Source organism: Biomphalaria glabrata, chromosome 1 (assembly GCF_947242115.1).
Source record: "Biomphalaria glabrata chromosome 1, xgBioGlab47.1, whole genome shotgun sequence".
Taxonomy (NCBI): domain Eukaryota; kingdom Metazoa; phylum Mollusca; class Gastropoda; family Planorbidae; genus Biomphalaria; species Biomphalaria glabrata.
Window position 1 is genome coordinate 11,046,609 of NC_074711.1, and position 16,183 is coordinate 11,062,791.

General features: G+C 37.4%; 1 protein-coding gene across 13 annotated transcripts in view; it reads right to left on the reverse strand.

The window, feature by feature from the left end:
- LOC106071145 (A-kinase anchor protein 13-like) overlaps window positions 1-16,183 on the reverse strand; it is a 160,546-nt gene that overhangs the window by 44,984 nt on the left and 99,379 nt on the right. For 12 of the 13 annotated variants that reach the window (XM_056021580.1, XM_056021596.1, XM_056021591.1 and 9 more), the window contains 6 exons: window positions 14,995-15,113; window positions 14,553-14,703; window positions 13,567-13,600; window positions 13,075-13,113; window positions 9,152-9,223; window positions 8,811-8,928 (listed from right to left, as the gene is read on the reverse strand). In XM_056021580.1, the coding sequence (XP_055877555.1) occupies window positions 8,811-8,928; window positions 9,152-9,223; window positions 13,075-13,113; window positions 13,567-13,600; window positions 14,553-14,703; window positions 14,995-15,113 (533 nt within the window). The remainder of the gene's footprint in view (window positions 1-8,810; window positions 8,929-9,151; window positions 9,224-13,074; window positions 13,114-13,566; window positions 13,601-14,552; window positions 14,704-14,994; window positions 15,114-16,183) is intronic. The other variant, XM_056021542.1, reaches the window with a different exon arrangement.

The window sequence follows — 16,183 nt, forward strand, 5'->3', positions numbered from 1 at the left end:
TACAGTATATCAAGTGGTCAGTGCGATGTGACGTTCTTCAAGCGTGTACACAGTGCAGTATATTAAGTGGTCAGTGCGATGTGACGTACTTCAAGCGTGTACACAGTACAGTATATCAAGTGGTCAGTGCGATGTGACGTTCTTCAAGCGTGTACACGGTACAGTATATCAAGTGGTCAGTGCGATGTGGCGTTCTTCAAGCGTGTACACAGTACAGTATATCAAGTGGTCAGTGCGATGTGACGTTCTTCAAGCGTGTACACAGTGCAGTATATTAAGTGGTCAGTGCGATGTGACGTACTTCAAGCGTGTACACAGTACAGTATATCAAGTGGTCAGTGCGATGTGACGTTCTTCAAGCGTGTACACGGTACAGTATATCAAGTGGTCAGTGCGATGTGGCGTTCTTCAAGCGTGTACACAGTACAGTATATCAAGTGGTCAGTGCGATGTGACGTTCTTCAAGCGTTTACACAGTACAGTATATCAAGTGGTCAGTGCGATGTGACGTTCTTCAAGCGTGTACACAGTACAGTATATCAAGAGGTCAGTGCGATGTGACGTTCTTCAAGCGTGTACACAGTACAGTATATCAAGTGGTCAGTGCGATGTGACGTTCTTCAAGCGTTTACACAGTACAGTATATCAAGTGGTCAGTGCGATGTGACGTTCTTCAAGCGTGTACACAGTACAGTATATCAAGTGGTCAGTGCGATGTGGCGTTCTTCAAGCGTTTACACAGTACAGTATATCAAGTGGTCAGTGCGATGTGACGTTCTTCAAGCGTGTACACGGTACAGTATATCAAGTGGTCAGTGCGATGTGGCGTTCTTCAAGCGTGTACACAGTACAGTATATCAAGTGGTCAGTGCGATGTGACGTTCTTCAAGCGTTTACACAGTACAGTATATCAAGTGGTCAGTGCGATGTGACGTTCTTCAAGCGTGTACACAGTACAGTATATCAAGAGGTCAGTGCGATGTGACGTTCTTCAAGCGTGTACACAGTACAGTATATCAAGTGGTCAGTGCGATGTGACGTTCTTCAAGCGTTTACACAGTACAGTATATCAAGTGGTCAGTGCGATGTGACGTTCTTCAAGCGTGTACACAGTACAGTATATCAAGTGGTCAGTGCGATGTGGCGTTCTTCAAGCGTTTACACAGTACAGTATATTAAGTGGTCAGTGCGATGTGGCGTTCTTCAAGCGTTTACACAGTACAGTATATCAAGTGGTCAGTGCGATGTGGCGTTCTTCAAGCGTTTACACAGTACAGTATATCAAGTGGTCAGTGCGATGTGACGTTCTTCAAGCGTGTACACAGTACAGTATATCAAGTGGTCAGTGCGATTTAGCGTTCTTCAAGCGTTTACACAGTACAGTATATCAAGTGGTCAGTGCGATGTGACGTTCTTCAAGCGTGTACACAGTACAGTATATCAAGTGGTCAGTGCGATGTGACGTTCTTCAAGCGTGTACACAGTACAGTATATCAAGTGGTCAGTGCGATGTGGCGTTCTTCAAGCGTGTACACAGTACAGTATATCAAGTGGTCAGTGCGATGTGGCGTTCTTCAAGCGTGTACACAGTACAGTATATCAAGTGGTCAGTGCGATGTGACGTTCTTCAAGCGTTTACACCAGTGATGCCCAACCTAATTCAATCTGCGGGCCGTTTTAATTTCCAACTTTACTATCGCGGGCAACATGATCGATAAGATACAAAAACTTAATGAAATTGACCTGGAACTATTTTGCATCTTGTACTTACATTAATTATGGGGGCATTTGAATTTTCTTTTTTACGCGTCAGAAAATGGCGTAAGTTCTGGTTATATTTTTTTTAAACAGCCACACCTTTTATAAAACAAACATTTTGGCTAGCATGTTATTATGTTCCATAAAAAATGTAAAGATCCATCCACTTTTCCTGGTAGATTCTATATTCTGCCTTAGACTTAGACTTAGGTCCTCCCGCGCCGTTCGGCGCATTGGGCGGCAAGCTGTCTCCATAATGATCTGTCACTGGCAATGTCTGAAGCCTCCTCCCACCTGGTGTCCACTGTTCTGAGGTCCTCCATGAAGGTGTGTCGCCAGGTAATACGAGGACGTCCCTGTTTGCGCTATCCTCGTTTTGGCTTCCATGTTATCGCAACTCTTGGTGTGCGTAATTCATTTTGAAGTAGAACATGTCCCGCAAACCTCATGCGACGCTCAGTCACAACCTCACTAAGTGTTCGACTCCCAGTTCGGCATAGGATTTCCCTGTTTGAGATCCGGTCTGTGTAACTGACTCCCAAAATCCGTCTCAGCCATCTTTGTTGAGCCACATTTAGTCTTTTCTCAATTTTGACAGATGACTTTCACGTCTCACATGCATATGTAGCAGTTGGAATGACGATTGTGTTGAGAAGGTGTATTTTTGTCTCGAGTCCAATGGCTTGGCTAGTCCAAATAGGCTGCAGCCTTTGGAAAATGCTCCCTGCCTTTCCTATTCGGCATGCTACATCATGGTAAGCATCTCCATCATTTGTTATGATGCTGCCAAGGTACGTGAACTTGTCCAGCTCTTCAAGCTTTGACTCGCCAAGTCTGACGGGGACACCCTTTGCCTTATATCCCACTCGCATAATTTTAGTCTTATCCAAGTTTATGCGGAGGCCAATTTTGGGTGCCTCTCTGTCTAGGTAGCAATATATTAAAACAAAATTGAGGGACCTATCTTAGGTAAAGATACATTTTCAACATTTGTAAGGGGGGAGGGGGGGATTTTCTATATTTTGTGCTTACGTTTTGATGGGCCGGATGGAAGCACGATCCGGCCCGCGGGCCGTATTTTGGGCATCACTGGTTTACACAGTACAGTATATTAAGGGGTCCGGAAGAGTCCTTCCACCAGCCAGCCTCCCCAAAATACTGAAGCTCATTTTCTCAGTTCATTAGTACATCCCTTATAAAAAAAAAAAGACACCCAAAAAGTGTATATATTTATATAATTCCTATTTTGATCTGAGGAGTCAGAAGGACGAATGCAGACGTATATTTAAAGTAGTCGCTACTCATTGCTATGCCCATGACGAGCCTCATAGACCCTTTTCAAATTTCCAAGATTAGATTTAGATTTTATCCCACATCAGCACAATTTGAGCCAATGAGCAATCCCTTTTAAGTATAGTACAGAGATGTCATGTTTCCAGTACCACTAAGTGATCAGTGACACAAGCAGACGACATGTCAGCACACTGAGTCTGATAGAGTGAGACAAATTGGTGGGTCTGTCACTTCTGATCGTCCGTCATCCTACAACAAGATGGCGTCATGTTATCAACACCAGTTATTTCCCTTGAATAGTTTCCCTCTCTTCTCTCCCTTTCTTCTCTTTGTTCGACACTAGTATTACCAGAGAGAAAGTAACCCAACAAGATTTGTGCGGCGCTACGAGCTAGATCTAAAATCTAGTAGTTCAAGTCTCTTTGACTTTTCAACGTCCCGCAATGGAGGTCCCATTCAGTTCTAGTCCCCACTGGTCAGGCTGTTTAGTCTACTTGACATTGGAATAATTACAAGACATCAATTTCTAGAACTCCTTATTGATGATATTATTTAGTCCCCCCCCCCTCCCCAAGTCTTATCGGAAGTTGAAATACAAATGCGAGACATCTGTCCAAGTTCAATTGATACACGTTTTGTAAAGTCATCAGTGTTGACAGCAAGCCATTACTCACATACCTATAGGTAAGGGTTTAATGAGGATCGTACTGGGACAGATCTATCACAAGTTGTGCCTTTGTTCAGACAGAACTCTACCACCAGTCTGCCCCCCCCCACCCCGGAGGTATGTTATGTGTGTGCATGGAAACAAAAAATGCTGACAATGATATTTGTGTGTGGGAGAGAGCAGCTTTCTGTGGGTCCTAGTTCAAAGAAACAACAAACAGAAAGGTCAAAGTTTACAGTCAAAAACAGTGTGTGTGTGTGAGTGTGAGAGAGAGAGATCGCCTGTTCGATGAACATTTGCTGCGGGTCTCCAGATTAGAATCACGGAAGATAGTTAGTATAGAAAGGTCAAGGTGACTATAGTAAGTACACTCTCCAGTATTCCAGAAGCAAGAGTAACACTTGGTCTAGAACTAGAAACACACGAAGCAAGAGTAACACTTGGTCTAGAACTAGAAACACAACTCTTGCAAACTCGCTAAATTGTCAACTCTGTGGCTCTTACTGGAGAAAACTCAAAGTCCTGCTCCCATTTATGGAAGAATGCAGGGAATTTAGTGGCAGTCCCCGACACCAACAAACTCTATAACTCTAAATAGCTTCGGTATCAGGTGGGGCAAGACCCTGAGTTCAACAAATTCTAAATGAGCACAATGCTAGCTGGGGCAAGCCTCCAATTCATTAAACTCAAAGTGGACATATTTGTATCAACCCGGACCAAAGACTATGTAGTGTGATGGTCAAAGAATATCTATATGAGCAAGGCTAAAGTAAATAGAAAACAAAAAAAAAAAGCAATTAACTTATTTTAACTTATATTAACCTGTTCTGATAGTCTGGTCAGAACTGCTGCAACACGTTTGTAATGATTGGAACAGAAACATGTACAGTTTCTAAGTAGTGAATATATTCCGCCAGAAATCTCTTTGTTGAGACAGAAAAATAAACACTACTAGTACCATTTCCACCTCTGCTATTAACCGTGGAGGTACGTATATATATTGAGAGTGAGAGAGAGAGAGAGAGAGAGAGAGAGAGAGAGAGAGAGAGAGAGAGAGACTATGTGTACTCTCCAATGACTGTCATTAACAGTTAGTGCTGAATATGTCTGGAAATCGAAAAAAAAAAAGAGGGGACGCTAATGAGGGTACACGAGGTTTTGGTGCGAGAAGTTTTGATGACACAAAACTTTTAAAATAAACATTGTTTTTGTTTTTTTTTTCAATCTTCTGTACATTCTCTCTCTACCCCCCCCCCCCCAAAAATTTTTTTAAATAATTTGACTATTTCATGAACGCTTATTGCAAACTTTGGATGTCTACTGGTCGTGTGATATGTACTCGGGTCAAGTCGTCTCTATCGTCCCGGGTTCGAACACTGCCGGCCGCAATCCCAAGGCAAATTGCGGGAGATGTGGGCTAGGATGTGATACTCTTCAAATCTGAGGGAACACCCGAAACACATACAACATATCAACTCTGAAAGGTCAGATTCCTAAGTGAGACCAATGATATACCTCCCCTCCTCCTATATAGGCGAGGTGTGCAACACGAACAGGATGGCATCCGTTTTTGTATTTTTTAATAATTTTTTTTCAGTAAGAGTTACTATAAATTAAATAAATCATTTTCATGGCAACAAAATATTGAATTAATTTTTATTTGGTGTATTATTGTTTCTTTTTTATTTGAATTTTTGTTTTGTTTTGACAACATTAAAATCCCACGCACATTGTATCATGTTAGCGACATTATAATAATTCCATAGAAACTTAAAACCCAAATCTAATGGAAAAAAAAAACCCCAACAACTTTTGTCCTTTACATAAAAATTTTTTTAAAGACACACACACACATGAATCATTCTTTTTTCACGAATAAAATTAAGATATTTAATGTGGCTACAATAGTTGGCGCCAAAACGTCCCACGAATGATGAGAGGCTGGCATGTTACAGAACTGAACCTTCTGCATTATTGAAATAAGGTGGGCAGAACCATAACCATCGGAAGCCATGTCAGTTCATTTAGTTTCATCTTTTACCCACATCATCGTTACTATATGGAAACACTGTAAAGTATCAGGCGCCATATTGCCTTTACTCACTGGCACTGTGGAGCTGTTAAGCGGGTGGCCTCTGAAAGAAACAGCTGGAGAGCTCTTACGAAGGTCGCTGGATACAGATTTGAGACCCAATGAAATGCCCAAAGACAAGAGCAGAAAACAAAAAGAAAACAGACCCTGGTTGACAACGGTTTTTTCTGCATCAGGTGTGGCAAACTTTGCAGGTCGCAACTGGGCTTTGCGTATTTATGTGAAACACTGCACTCAACATTAATCTTCGGAATCGAAGACATTGCTCATTGCTATTATTATCTGGATTTTGTTTTTTCTGATCAAAATTTCTAGACATTCCGAGAGATTCAAACCCGAGGACTTTCATTTCAATCATGACCACTTTTTTTTTTAACCACCTTATTATCTGTCTCTCTCCAAATGTAAATGCCAAAACTTTATAGGAAGTGGAAGCGTCAGGTTGAAGCACTGAAACCCACGTGTCTTTACACCAATGACATGATCCAATAATTCTTTGAGTGAATATTCGACACAACAAATTCATTGTTTACATCAGAACAAGATCAGGTTCATCATAAACTCATTCTGTCTAAATGGAAATTGAATGAGACACCTGGTCCGACACAGCCAGCAGTATATCAAGCGAAAGCGAATACATTACACATAGACTCTACTTCAAAACAAATCAATAACATCACTGACAGGAATGCACGCAGGCGGCGCAAAGCCTAGATATGGCCAGGGGCGGACAATTTCTGTTTGCCAGAGACACGGACAAGAGAAAAAAAAAGGACGGGAAAGGGGGGGGGGGAGACCACCCAGGTAGAACTAGACAAACTTTGATACATTGAGGGGGAAAAATATCAAAAGCCAAAATGGTTGCCTCCCCAGATGTAGGGGAAATTCTTTTCATCTTTTCTGTTTTATCTCTTCACTCTTGTGATTTTTTTTTATTTTGGAGAGGCGGGTTTTCATTAGGGGCGGATCGGGTGGGCGGTGCCCCAAATTAATAACGTGAAAAGGCATAAATAAACATTTCCCACTAGACAATACACACATTGGGCCACTAGGCCAGCCTTTCTGGGCGAGGTCAATACACACATTGGGCCACTAGGCCAGCCTTTCTGGGCGAGGTCAATACACACATTGGGCCACTAGGCCAGCCTTTCTGGGCGAGGTCAATACACACATTGGGCCACTAGGCCAGCCTTTCTGGGCGAGGTCAATACACACATTGGGCCACTAGGCCAGCCTTTCTGGGCGAGGTCAATACACACATTGGGCCACTAGGCCAGCCTTTCTGGGCGAGGTCAATACACACATTGGGCCACTAGGCCAGCCTTTCTGGGCGAGGTCAATACACACATTGGGCCACTAGGCCAGCCTTTCTGCGCGAGGTCAATACACACATTGGGCCACTAGGCCAGCCTTTCTGGGCGAGGTCAATACACACATTGGGCCACTAGGCCAGCCTTTCTGGGCGAGGTCAATACACACATTGGGCCACTAGGCCAGCCTTTCTGGGCGAGGTCAATACACACATTGGGCCACTAGGCCAGCCTTTCTGGGCGAGGTCAATACACACATTGGGCCACTAGGCCAGCCTTTCTGGGCGAGGTCAAACAGGGTTTTCAATTGTCTCAACTGTTTGGTTTTTTCTTCTTCTTCTCCCTCTGGCCGAATAAAAGAACTTATATTTAACGCCTCAGATTGATTTTACAGATTCAGTGTAACAACAACAGATGTGTGTGTGTGTGTGTGTGTTGGCAGAGTCCATAGACTCATCACCCATTTGTCAAAGCTAATTAACCCAGAAATATCTACATAAATATTGCATAACAGGATAATGGCGGGTCAAAAAAAAAAAAGGTCAAAAGATTGCAAAACTGGGTAGGTGCCCCAGTAGGTGGGTAGAAACAGTAAATCAGAGCAAGGAGAACATTACAGTGAGAACAAGAGATCTACATTACTAGTTGACAAGTGGTGCTTATTTACACCTCTAGTGATAGCAGTCTCTGCCCCTGACATTCCTGGGTTTTCTCATCAGATATACTGCCTCAAGTTGAATTGACAATTTTTAAGCAGATGATGTCAACCCAGAGGCATAGCTAGCGTGGGGGAGGGAGGAGGATAATTGGACCCCCCCCCCCAGTCCCCTTTTGAGGGTGGCCCCAAATGAGTGTTTTTTACATTAAATATTATGCAAAATGCAGGGGCCCCCAAAGAGGTCAAGCGCCCCCCCCCCCGCTCCCAAATGATGGTAAATTCCTAGGAAAGCCACTTAGATCTACATCTCAGATCTACAATACTGGACTTAGAAATGCCATCAAATCATTACTTTATGAGATTGTTTCTAAAGGGACCCTAAAGCAGGACCTTTGACTCAGCAGCTCAGTCAACCATCTTGATCACCCTCTTTCAAGTGTGACAGGGAAAAGTCAAATTATGAAACGGTTGCTTTAAATAAATAAAAAAACACACACACTCTCAGGTGTAACTGATTGCTTGTGAAGTGGTACTAGGTCAATAATGATTTGAACCCCAACAACTCTCATCTCCTAATTACAGACACACTTGCACTATCTTTGCAGGAGGTGGAACAAAATGGTCAGGCTGACATTGAGAGGGGAACTTGCCACAGAAAAGTTCAAGTATCACTACTAAGCAACAAGCCAGTCTGGTATCACAACTAATGAGAAGATGTCGTCAGTTTACAACTTTTCATTTTGAACTCTCCCTCAGCAAATCTTCAAAGCTAGCGATTCTTGCATTAACATTGGGAGGCACTCTGGGAGCGTGAGATACATGGCCAGGCTGGGTGGGCATACTAATAGTTGCAAGAGGGAAAAAAGATTCCTCACTATGTTGAAAACCTTGGTTCCAAGAAACGGTGAAATTCATTTTATAACTTTGATAGACATTAAAATCTCAAAAAAAAAAAACTGTTCATATTAAGAAAAATGTGTTAGAGTCATTAACTTATTTTCTTTAAAAAAAATAAATAAAGTAGCTTCTTACTTTTCTGGTTCTGTAGCTGTTGTGGAGCCTGGACAAGACATTTATAGATTTGGCTTTCTTTTTGTCATCTTTCCTGGTCAATTTGCCAGACTTTTCATCTGACTCATTGGGTGAATGTCTGAACAAAATTGAAACATTCAAAAAATATAATTAAGTTGGGTGATCAAAAGAAACAAAGACCATTAACAAAAATTGCTGGTTGAAAAAAAAAATTCCTAAAAGTGTTAAAGCTGCTTTTAAAAACCAAAGTAATTCTTTTATAAACGCTAACAGGCAATGTTAGTTCTAAAACGTTCATTTTTAAAACTGAAAGGAAAAAAAACAAAATAACCCAAACTTACTCATCATTCTTTTTATGAGTCCCATCCTCTTCTTCCTCTTCCTCTATTTCCTTCTGTCTTTGAAACTGAGCACTGCAGACAAGGAATAAATCACATTCAAACACTTTTCAAACACTAGGCTCAATTTTAGAATTACAATTATTTACACAAGTTCAGTGTCTTCTAAAAATAAAATAAATAAATGTAGTTTAGAAGACAATTTTTGGATTTGAAGTACAAAAGTAAATGATTCCTTTCTATTCTAGTGCATCTGACCTTACAGACCTAACCAGGCCACAAAGTTTAACAAACTCTTAACAAAAAAAAAAAAAGGTAATACAATTATTCCAGGTTCTGGTTTGTATTTGTTATTATTGCTTATTTAGAAATAGAGACATTGTCTTGGAAGCCCAGTTGATCAACCTGGTTTTTGTAGATTCAATTAAAGAAATTTCTTTGGCCAAATTGAAGTCATAAGTAGCATGCACCTGGTGCTAGAGGTGTGTGGAGAGGGAGGGGTGGAGAGGGGGTGGGTGGGTGGAGAGGTGTAGACAGAATCCTTTTAACATTGTAGGTCAAAACAAAGTACTCATTGATGAGACTCCCATGACTGACTTCTTTGACTAGGTCAGTTATTGTCTCTGACCTACTTTGACTTAAGCAGAATAGAGAGAGAGAGAGAGAGAGAGAGGGGGGGGGAGGCAAGAGAGATGTGTTCTGGATGCAACAATAAGAGGTTAATGAATCCATCAGATGGGATCCTTGCCAACATTTTTTTTTTAAACATTGTATTAATAGTTAAAATGTTCATATGAACATTGCACACACAAACTTTGTACTTTCTTGTATTGGATATTACAAGCAGAAAATAAAACTAAGAAAAACTAATAAGTAAAAAATATTGAAACCTATTTTAAAACCCATTCAACAGTATCATGCTGTGTTTCAGGAGAAATAGATACATAATGATTGAAAAAGACAACTATATTATGAGCTTCTAGCAGAATAAGGTTGATAATGTTACAGCTGGTTCACAAACTATTATACACACAAGAAATGAAATAACAAATCATTCTATTCATTACTTAGCAGATTCAGTCTCAAATTGTGGAAAGCTATTTGTGTCCAATAATTTGGTTCTTTTAATTACCCCTCTTTAAAAAAAAAGCTACTATCTATAAAGGGAAGGTAGAGTTGAAGGCTAAACTCTCTTTCATATACTTTCTTATTCTGTCATCAGTTTATGCCTAACTGTGACATAGAATCTTAAATATTTTACACTGAATTGAAACACCTTTTCTAGCCTATAAATCTTTGCATGTTTGGATGTTAGGAATTCACTAACACTTAAGTTTGATGTGTGCCAGTCTAACAGCATACTAGACAACAATGTTAGTTTAAGGTAGGCACTTTTGGAAACACAGAATTAGTTCAAAGAGACGAATGTGCAGCAAGAGAATTGCAGTTGAAGAAGAAGGTGGCACATTCTTATTTTGAACTACTATTGAAAAATCAGAGCATTTGTTTAGAACCTGAGATGAATTCCTATTGAAAAATCAGAGCATTTTGTTTACAACCTGAGATGAACTACTACTGAAAAATCAGAGCATTTGTTTAGAACCTGAGATGAATTCCTATTGAAAAATCAGAGCATTTGTTTAGAACCTGAGATGAACTCCTATTGAAAAATCAGAGCATTTGTTTAGAACCTGAGATGAATTCCTATTGAAAAATCAGAGCATTTGTTTAGAACCTGAGATGAATTCCTATTGAAAAATCAGAGCATTTGTTTAGAACCAGATTCTTCTAGCACATTTGTTAGATGTTGAGGAAATGATGAAGAAATGTAGAAGGAACCTATTAAAAACATATATATCTACATTTTTGTGTACATTATATTTCTGATTTGAATGTTTTTATCATTTGGCTTTAGAGCCTGTAAGAATTGCACATTGAGAAGTAAAACTGTGATCCCATGAGCAGTGCTGCTGATTGAAGAGTCTGAATATTTTGGAATAAAGTACATTTGGAAAGGAAAAGGGTTATTGGTTTTCTTACAGCAGTGTTCCAACATGACAGTATTCTGATTTGTATTTTCATTGACAACTCTTTAAGAAAGACTAGAAAAACAACTGGAGAACCTTTATTCTTAGAGTCCTTAATTCTGATCCATGAATGTGCATATACAAAAGGTTCCTTTTCTTTAAATGGTAACTTTTTTAAAGAGGGTTTAATAAATGGGTGATAGACAACATTTAATTAAATGTAATTGCAATTATTAGTGATGACATAGTCAATTACACAAATGTGATTAAAATATAAAACAAATGACATTTCATTTCATTTTTTTAAAGTTGTATAAAGTTTTTGTGAACACTGCAGTTGATAATTATTTGAGAATGAGTGTATATGATGTATACACAAAAGTTAGTGTTAATATTTGGTTATCCTGATGAAAAGGTTACATTATTGAGCTCGTTAGATAAATAGAAACTCAATCAATATATTATTAGTTTATGATTAATAAAATAAAACTCTTTTCCATACAAAGATGGAGTTCAAAGTAATATAGAAAGATAGATAAGTAGCCTTTGTCAGATTAAATGGAAAATGTTATGTACATATGTGAAAAAAACAAAACTTTCTGAAACAAACTACATTTTCTATAGAAGTATGAATAAAACCATTAATATTCATTGAATTTAAAAAAAAAAAAAATAATACTAATAATAAGTACTTATATTTCTTATCAGTCAATAAATGGTGGAGCAGCCCAATAATTAAAAAAAAAAATTTTAATCATTATAAACTATCCTAAATCAAATCATCTGAACTCTTATTATATCTACTACTACTACCGATATACAAACAAATAAGATGCAGATCCTGTACTTTTCCACAGATCATCCAAGGAAACATTAAAGGAAAAATTCTGTTAGTGATGTTATTAGCAAAGTGAATGTAAATTTAGCTCGGGATGTGTTGGTTACAGATGCTAATGAGTCTTGCTTTAAATAAATGACTTAATTTTTTCTCATCGTCTAATATACAATATTGTCATAATACATTAATGCAACATGCTCTGCTAGCTAAAGACTCATGTTTTAAAAATAGTTTATACAATACTCAGTGTGAGCAATGCAGGTTTTTTTGTGTTTTTTTGCTAATTAGTGTTTTTTTAGTTGTTAAATAGTTTTTATTTTTTAAACTACCACAAAATTTTGCTAGTTTAATGGTCCACTAAACAATTTGTGAGTTTCCTGTGAGACCCTACAGTGTTTCTCAAAAGTTTGTAACACAGCCACCAGTAAATGTTGGGCCATCAAACTTACTGACACTAAAGATTCTAAAACTATTTCAATAAACACCCCTTGGTTACATTGAGACTTTTCCCACAGTGCTAAAACCTGTTTTAAACAAAGTATACACAGAGTAGAACAGTATTTGTTGCTATTTAGCTTTAGTAAATTAATGAGAGCGCTGATTGCCAGAGGCATTGAAAAAGCAGTAAAGTAGCTTTATATTTGAAAAAAAATCTTCAAGTTTTCTCAGTCAAGTGTTAGTAGTTGAGATACATTCGTTTATATTTGAGCTTTACAATGTGATTGTGATCCTGACATTCGATTTAACAAGGTTTGACTGTAACTTAAACAAAAACAACAACATATAAGATGCAAAAAATGAATGCACTTGTGAAATAATTGTAGTTAACATAATATTACAAAAATTGAACTATATAAATATAGAATACAATCTAAGACTCTTTGAAAGGAAGCATCCCAAGCAGCTAAACAGTGTATGTTGATTACTTTGAATAAAGAGATACTATAGTGAATGCTTTGTTGATCTTGTATGTGCAAGCAGGCAAGTTAAAAATAAACATTAAAAACATAAATGAAGAATACAAATGAATGCGAAAGTGCCTGCAAAGGGCAATAACTCACTCAAAATCCTCATTGAAGTAGTACTGGAGTTCTTCATGGCTGAAAGGAAAAGACCACTCTACAATCTAACATCTACTTTAAACAAAAAATATATCACTCACAAACAAGAAACCCAGCCACTAGAAAATGGAGCATGTAGGGAATTTAGTGACCTTTTTCTTCTTCAATCCTAAAGTCAGTTAGTAGAGCAGATTAGATTTCTAGTTACTATTGGTTTACTTCAGGATGCAGTGCATTTTGTCTGATTCATTAGTAGTATAAATATAAATATGATATCATAACATTATATAGTAATGACTTTATTGGTTTTTTTTTAACTTTCAATTTAAAAACTTATTAAGATAAATAATTATTTTGAAAAGTGTTTTTCATAAAAAAAAAGATACTTGTAGTTGTATTCTATTTATTTTAGCCCAAATTAGGACACCAACTGAGAGCCTAACACACTTGACTACAAGAAGAAACACAAATACAACAAGTCACTGCACTCACTGTTTGCCTTGTCTTTCTCTATTGGAAGTGTCACCTGGAAGTAGACATAAGGTTTCTATTCAATGGCTACGCTTGGCATTTAAATAATAAAAATATATACTTTTTTTTTTTTGTATGTCAAACTTCAATTATGAATGAAAGAGATTATCCTAACGAATATTTTCTTTTTAGTTTGTGAGCCTTTTGTTGACACTGTGTACTATTTAAACATATAAAACACAATCGAGAGTTCATAAATTAGCAAATAAACTAAACCAGGGATGCCCAAACTATGGCCTGTTTGCCTAATTCACTGTTTTCCAGCCCGCAAAACATCAGCACAAAGTGTAGAAAATCAAATTGAAAAAAAAAAACTTAGATGGATTTCAGTATTCTAAAATTCAAATTACTATTATTATTAATTTAAACACAACATTTATATTTGAGGCAACATTAGCTAAGAGTTATTTTTAATTTTTGAAAAGTTCTGTCGATGTTTTGAGCTGGCTGTTTCCTTGAAATTAACATGTGTGTGTGTGTGTGTGAAAGAGCACCATATATGCATTCTGGGTCATGATTTTTGTTTGTTATAAGCACAAAAGGTAACATGTCGTTTATGCATTAATGAAACGGGGCAACTGAAGTAGTTGACTTTAAATGTAGAAACATCAATTTAAAAATTGGAGGATTGGTGAAGATATTTGCAAGACAAAATATAAGGTGGCAGTAAGGAGCAATTAAGTGAAACAATTTGATTTGGAAATTGATTTTACATAAACAACAAACATCCCATTAGAAATTTATAAAGATTCTGAAAATGACTATTATTTTTAAAAATATGTACGTAAAAAACTATAAAGATTCTGAAAACCTATATTAATTTAAAAAGAAATATGTATGTAGAAATCTATCAAGACTCTGACAATGACTATGTATTTAAAAAAATTACGTATGTAAAAATCATTGAATTCATCATAAATAACTTCATGTAGTAACTCCTTACTTACTTGAGTTCTCCATTGCGTTGGGTATAGATGGAGTAGAGAGAGACTTGGTCATAGTGGAATGTGGAACACTAAGACTCATGTTGGCCTGGTACTGACGTAACATGGGATGACTGTCTAAGCTGGACTGGTGAAGTGGTTCACCCATTGATTTCTAGAAATGATCAAATATACACTTTTAATATGTTCTCACTTGCTTGGATAATTACAGTAAATTATTCTATCAGATAAAAATTTTTTGTTTTAAAATTGAAACAAAAACAAAATCAACTCTGCTAAGAGACATCACAGAGTTCATTGTTGAGAAAATATAGTCAATAGCTGCAAACACTATCACAGTCCATAATTAAAGATTTACAAAACCAAATAAAAAATCATTTTTGTTTATTATTATTCTTTATACTTATGATTGTGCAAACAATGAGTTAGCAGAATAAAAACTTACTACAGAAGATTCTGATGCTATAGTTAAATCACTTAAAGATTTTGTGTTGTGAGAAGACAAAAGTAGGTCGTTGGTGGACTTTTGAGGACCTACCACACCTGGATCTGGCATTTCACGACCTGTAAGTAGAAAAAAAATAAAAAAAATAAATAAAAATAATATATATATATATTAAAGTCTTGAGGTTTGTTTAGTCACAAAATGACAAAGTTGCACAAGAGTAGCACATGTTCCTTGTCTTACCATGAATGAGGCCTACAATCATAAACTGTACCATGATCCAACCAAAAATCCAAACTGAAATTAGCACACAACTTTCACTTCTTCACTTGCAGTGACTCCATGGAAACTTATTCCAGTTGTGACAATTCATTTGCCAATCTACACAACGAAACCCAAACTCACTCAATAAATTACTTCCCTTGAAAACACTGCATCTTTTTCTTTTGAAGAATACTTAAAAATCTCTGCAACAGAGATAATGTATCCAAAATCCACACAGAATAAACCCACAGCAATATAAATCTTTGAATCTCTTGGCTTCAGAATAAGAAAAAAAAAACAAAGCCACTACTGGCTTGAAACCAAAATTTCCAAATTAACTTCAGAGTAGAGCCAACTTGGCAACAGAGCCCAACCACACATAAGGCCACTGTCACAGATCAGCACACACTACAAGGACACAGGTATCCGATTGATGGAGCTTGGTCACTGTGTCTCAGTTTAATCCAGGAGGCTATCCTAGGCCTTCGTTTCCTTGTTGACTTTGTGTCCCTCTGACAAAAAAAACAAGCTTAGTACTGCAAGGGAAACACTGTCCAGTCTCCCAAACTAATGATTCACTATTCCTCTTTACAGCTGACAACTTAAAACTTTCATTATTAGATCCTCATTTTAAATATAATTAAAACACATGACATGGTTATACATTCAGCTTATGGCCCGAAATCTGTTATCTACTTTTTTTTTTATTTTCAAACTTTTATGTCATAAAAAAAAAATAATTCTTATATTCTAACCTTTTTTTTTTACATCAAACAGTGTTATCATTAGGAATTTGGTGGTGAACTTAACAAACAATGTTACATTAACGTACAAGATGTCAACATGATTTTGGGTGAAGTAAAAATCTTTATACTACACTATAGTCCTCCTAAATAGATAATACCTTAACTTAAATATTGTGAAC